Source organism: Physeter macrocephalus, unplaced genomic scaffold, assembly GCF_002837175.3.
Source record: "Physeter macrocephalus isolate SW-GA unplaced genomic scaffold, ASM283717v5 random_28, whole genome shotgun sequence".
Lineage (NCBI taxonomy): Eukaryota > Metazoa > Chordata > Mammalia > Artiodactyla > Physeteridae > Physeter > Physeter macrocephalus.
The window spans coordinates 43,898-49,967 of NW_021145314.1; the positions used below are offsets into that span (position 1 = coordinate 43,898).

Consider the following 6,070-nt stretch of genomic DNA (forward strand, 5'->3'; position numbering starts at 1 on the left):
ACAGCTCTAAGAGGTCCCCTTGGCAGGCTTGGGAAGCAGCAGGGTAGTTGAGAGGTGCAGAGTCCTGGTCCCCTGCGCATTAGGTGTGAGACCACAGACAAGTTACCGAGTTTTCTGAGCTTTAGTTGTATGGGGTGAGAGGTCAATAGATTTTTTTTTAAGGTTTTATTTATTTTTTGGCCACACTGCACGGTGTGTGGGATCTTAGTTCCTCGACCAGGGATCGAACCCGTGCCCCCTGCAGTGGAAGCACGGAGTCTTAATCGCTGGATCTCCAGGGAAGTCCAGTCAGTAGATGTTGGGGTTATTATTATGGGGTTTCCAGAACCGTCTTTGTCCTGTCTTTGTTCCCTGTGGATGGGACCCCAGTTTCCCTGGGTGAACTGTGACCTCCCTCCCTCCTTGCTATTACCCACCGTGGATCTAGCCACACAAACCCTCCAGCTCTCCTGCCCAGAAACCTGCCCGACAGGTGCTGTTTCTCCCACCAGGATTGCTCTCCCTTCTTACTTGGGAGCCTGGGTCACAACCGCCTGCTCCAGAAACCCTCCCCTGCGGAAACCCGGGCCCCTCGGCCCTCTGCCTGTCTTTGCTGAAGCTCTTTTCAGCTGCTTCCTTTCTGAAGTAACACTTTGTACTCTGCAGTGAGCTCTGCTTTGGAGGAACTCTTCCCAGGACATGTCCTGCAGCGTCACCGCCCCAGTGGCTCTGTGGTTGAGCTGTGTGTGGCCCGAGTCCTGCCCTGAGTCCTAACCCTCTGTTTTCCAGGCCTGCCACTGCCCTGGGGGAGTTTGGGTTTTAAAACAGAAAAGACAGAAAATATGGCAACTTAAAAAAAGAAGCATCCAGAATCCTAGGAGCCCAACATGGCAGTCTCATTTTGCCTCTTACCTGTGGATCTTGGCCGAGGGGCACAGTCTGCATTTCTCATTGAGCCTTATCCCTGAAGCATCACCCCACATCTCCACAGTCTCCACTGTCACTGTTCAAATGGCTTATAATCTTGCATTGTAGTGATACACACTCACTTACTAAACCATTCCCTGGTGTTGGCCATTTCGGTGGTATCCAGTTTTTGGTTCACATGACCACCAATGTCTTTGTATTGAGGGCTTTTGGCTTCACTTGAATTATTTCCTTAGGAAATTACTGAGTCAGGGGTGTAAACATCTCCATGGATCCCATTACCTATGACTTGATGCCTTCTTTGGTTTCCATAAAAGGGTTTGAGGTAACTTAAGGAAGTACAAGTGATGTAGTAGAACAAAATACAGAGGAAAAAACAATAAGGAGGCAATAGAAATGCAAGGAAAGAATAGGAGTAAGTTTGGCATCTAGAAGTGCATCTTGTGAGGTTCTGCGTGCTTGCTAGAGGTGGCCCGCAAATTGGCTTTGTGCTTTCCACCTGCCGAGGCAAGATAGGGTGAGGTAGAATCGCTTATAAGATCCACCTTATTTCGTATCCGTAAGACAGAATTGCCAAGAATGGCAATTTTTCTCCCCTCGGTTGTCTTAATAGGGGACACTGTAAGATAGTGGACAGTTGCCTCAACTGTATACCTACCAAAAAAATAAAAGAGATCAGTTTTATATCTTTTTTTTTTTTTTTAAATTTTATCTATTTGGCTGCTCCGCACAGCATGCAGGATCTTAGTTCCCCAGCCAGGGATTGAACCCGTGTTCCCTGCATTGGGAGCATGGAGTCTTAACCACTGGAATGCCAGGGAAGTCCTTTTTTTTTTTTTTTAAAAAAAAAATCCAAGTCTCAATGTAAATTGAGGGCAGAGTTTTTTCAGTTTGGGTGTTTAGCTCCCCAGACAGGATCCCATCTTCTTCTTTTTTTTTGGCTGCGCCGCTTGGGTTGCAAGATCTTAGTTCCCCAACCAGGGATTGAACCTGGGCCCTTGCCAGTGGAAGTGCGGAGTCCTAACCACTGGTCCACCAGGGAATTCCCCCATCTTCTTATTTTCTGTCTTCCTCAGTGTCCATGTTGGTGCTCTGTACCCCAGGGGTACTCCGTGTGTATGTGTCTCTGCCGTCTGTGTCATAAACCATGATTTTAAAGAAGCCTGTATTGTAACCTGAGGAAAATCCTCGTGATGCCCTGATAAAGGAATAAAGCATGACTGAACCTGCAAATAAGTAGGTAAAAACAAAACACAAAAGATTGGAAGGAGGTGCAGCAAACGATTAGCCATGGTTGTCTTTGGCTGCTGCCACCATGGCCAGGCTTTGTTTTGTTTTGATCATAATGTTGAGATTTAATGTGTGTTTGGGGAAGAAGCCACAAATATGGTTAAAAAAAATCAACAAGGACAAAATGATCAAAGTACATAATAATTGGTCGGTAAACTCATGAGATCAGGGCTTCCCTGGTGGTGCAGTGGTTAAGAATCCGCCTGCCAGTGCAGGGGACACGGGTTTGAGCCCTGGTCTGGGAAGACCCCACATGCCGTGGAACAACTAAGCCCATGTGCCACAGCTACTGAGCCTGCGCTCTACAGCCCGCAAGCCACAACTACTGAGCCTGTGTGCCACAACTACTGAAGCCTGCGCGCCTAGAGCCCATGCTCTGCAACAAGAGAAACCACCGCAGTGAGAAGCCCGTGCATCGCAACGAAGAGTAGCCCCCGCTTGCCGCAACTAGAGAAAGAAAGCCCGTGCACAGCAAGGAAGACCCAATGCAGCCCCAAAATAAATAAATAAATAAATAAATAAATAAAAAGTAGTTCATGCTCATTAAAAAACAAAATCAAAGTCCTCAGAGCTGTATAAAGCTGAAAAGTCAAAGTCCTGGGCCCATCCCTACTCCAATTCTTGTTCTTCAGAAGAGCCACTGTTAACAATTGGTGTTTCCTTCCAGAATTTTCTCTTTCTCTCCTGTCCATTTATCCATCATATCTATGCCAAACAGATCATACGTTATATACTGTTCTGTGACCTTTTTGGGGGTAATATTTTCTAATTTAAAAACTGTGATAAAATACACATAAAATTTACCATGGTAAGCAGTTTTAAGTGTATAGCTCTGGAGTGGTATTAAGTACATTCACGTTGTTGTGCAGCCATCACCACCATCCATGTCCAAAACTCTTTACCCATTAAGCACTAATCCCCATTCCCCGTTCTTCCAGCCCCTAGTAACCAGTATTCTGTTTTCTGTTTCTATGAATTGAGTTACTCGAGGCACCTCATGTAAGCAGAATCATGCAGTATTTGTCTTTCTGTGACCGGCTTATTTCACTCAGCATAATGTCCTCAGGGTTCATCCATGTTGTAATGTGTCAGAATTTCCTTCCTTTTTAAGGCTGTATAACGTGACTTTTTTTTTTAAAATCTGTATGCTGTTTTAATTAATTAATTAATTTATGGCTGCATTGGGTCTTTGTTGCTGCGCGCAGGCTTTCTCTAGTTGCAGCGAGCGGGGGCTACTCTTCGTTGTGGTGTGCGGGCTTCTCATTGTGGTGGCTTCTCTTGTTGCGGAGCATGGGCTCTAGGCGCGTGGGCTTCAGTAGTTGTGGCCCTGGGTTCAGTAGTTGTGGCGCATGGGCTCAGTGGCTCCACAGCATGTGGGATCTTCCCGGACCAGGGATTGAACCCATGTCCCCTGCATTGGCAGGCGGATTCCCAACCACTGCACCACTAGGGAAGTCCCAGTGTGACTTTTTAATGACATAAAATTTAGCATTTTTAACTATTTTAAATTGTACAGTTCAGTGACATTAAGTACATTCACAATGTGTGTGACCATCATCACCATCTAATTCTAGAACATTTCATCTTTCCCCAAAAGAAACTCCATACCCATTACCAGTCACTCCATTCCCAGCCCCTGGCAACTAATCTGCTTTCTTCTCTCTGGATTCGCCTCTTCTGGATATTTCCTATAAATGAGATCATATTCTATGGCCTTTGGTGTGTGGCTTCTTTCACTTAGCATGTTTTCAAGGCCCATCCACATTGTTTTCTGTATCAGTACTTCATTCCTTTTTAAGCCTGAACAGTATTCCATTGGATGTTAATTCGACATTTTGTTTATCCATTCATCTGTCCCTGGACACGTGGGTGGTTTCTAGCTTTTGCCTGTTGTGAATAATGTAATGAACATTGCTGTACAAGTTCTTGCTTGGACACCTGGTTCCCATTCTTTTGGGTGTATACCTTGTAACTTATTTTTATAGCTGTTTTAAAAATGTCTGCATTCTTGCCCTCACCCCCAGCTTTACTTAATGAATGTGGAAAACTCTTGTTATAGTAAAAGTAAAGCTCCTGTTTTGGTTTCCTGCTCATGTTTGGCCAGCACTAGGCCCCTGGCTCCAGAGGAAATCAGGCCTCTCAGGCTGGTGGCACCAAGAAGTGGGAGCTCTGGTCTGGGTGTTTTCACTGGCAAGTGTTGTCTGTTTCTGTTTCCTGCAGAGCAGAAAGACCAGGGGTTTGAGGTGGCCTCCACTTCCCCTGAAGACAGGACCCCTGACAGCGACTCTGAGCCAGATGCTACCCCGTTCCAGGAAGGCCCAGTCACCGTCGACCAGCCGGATGCCGTGTCTAGTTTGCCCACACCTAGCGACATCTTGGTGTCCTACTCCACCTTCCCAGGTGAGTGGATCGTGAGAGCTTGTCCTTCCAGCCAGCAGGTCCCCCAATCTGCCCTAGAAGCAGCTGTGTTGTGAAGAAAAGACCTGCGTGTGAGACTTCGTTCTGCCTCTTGTGACCCTGAGTAAGTTACTTCACCTCTCTGAGCCTCAGCTCAGGGCGAGGCAGTCAAGGTGCCTAGAATGCAAAATGTAAGGAGGCATGCATTCTTGAGTTGGGGGTGCCTCACTTGCTTCAGCTTCGTCCTGGCCCTGCCTCAGTCTTCTCATCTTTAAAATGGGTATATTCATTGTACCTTAGGGATCGTCATGGTGATTTTAACAAGGTGGCTGCTCCCCCACTGAGCACAGTGCCTGGCACATAGCAGGTGTGACATGTGTTAGTTTCTTTCCTTTCTTATCCCTCGGGAGAGTCACTTGACTTCTCCGAGCCTTGGTTGCCTTGTTAGGAAAATGGGAACCATGACCAAAGTCACAGGGTAGCGGTGAGGATGAAATAAGATTACGATGGGACAGAGCACAGAGATGTGGGCTGCTGCTGGCTGTGTACATCAGTCAAACTGTGGAGGTGGGCCCGTCTGCATACGTGGGGAGGGGCAGCTTCCCAATGAAGTTCAGCCTTTCTCCTTCGGCAGGTTTTGTCTCCTGGAGGGATACCAAGAGTGGCTCCTGGTACATCGAGACCCTGGACAGCATTTTTGAGCAGTGGGCTCACTGCGAGGACCTTCAGACCCTCTTGCTCAGGGTGAGGCTGGTGGGAGGGCCAGTGTGTCCTGCCCAGGGCAGGTGGTGGGGCTGAGCAGGGCCCCAAGCCCAAGCCAGAGGTTTCTTCTGCACCCGGGCTTGTCCTGAGAGTTGGTGCTTTTGCTTCTCCTAATGTGAGAGATTACTGCCTGCAGTGACATTTGCCCATCATGCAAAAGACTGCTTTCCCCAGCCTCTGAGGTCCCAGGCTGACACCTCAGTCCGCCCACTGATGGAGCCAGTCCTCAGTGCCAGGGTGGGATGGCCCAGTGCCTGAGTGTGGTCCTGAAGGCAGGTCGCGGGGCCTGCACCCTTTCCCCACTGCACGGCCTTCTACTCTTGACCCTCGAGAGTCATGAATCCTTTTGGTGTCTGCCCTTCTGGAAGGCTGCAGTGAGAACAGGGAAGGACAGCCGATTAGGGCCCCACTCAGAGCAGTTACTTCCTCCAAGCGTCTCAGAGCACGCATGGGCCCCTCCTGCTCTGCTCAGGTATTTTGTGCCGTGAGAAGGAGCTATAAGGGCTGGGACCTCCTCCTGGGGAGGCTCCGGCTCTGAGCTTTGCTGAGCAGAGGAGAGAAGAAAAGCAGGTGCAGGGCCACCACGCAGCACGACTCCGGGTGGCGCCATGAGCCGTGGCCACGGATGAGCAGGTCTCAGAGGCAGCTGGGGGCCCATCAGGGCTAAACAGTGCACTCGGCTCCTGGGCCCAGTCTCTTCTCTCAGCTTTCCTTC

The 6,070-nt window shown here is 48.6% G+C and overlaps 1 protein-coding gene across 5 annotated transcripts in view; it reads left to right on the forward strand.

Annotated features, from left to right (window-relative positions):
- CASP9 (caspase 9) overlaps positions 1 to 6,070 on the forward strand; it is a 29,784-nt gene that overhangs the window by 20,588 nt on the left and 3,126 nt on the right. For all 5 annotated transcript variants that reach the window (XM_007128329.4, XM_007128330.4, XM_007128328.4 and 2 more), the window contains 2 exons: positions 4,417 to 4,596; positions 5,228 to 5,337. In XM_007128329.4, coding sequence (XP_007128391.2) covers positions 4,417 to 4,596; positions 5,228 to 5,337 — 290 coding nt within the window. The remainder of the gene's footprint in view (positions 1 to 4,416; positions 4,597 to 5,227; positions 5,338 to 6,070) is intronic.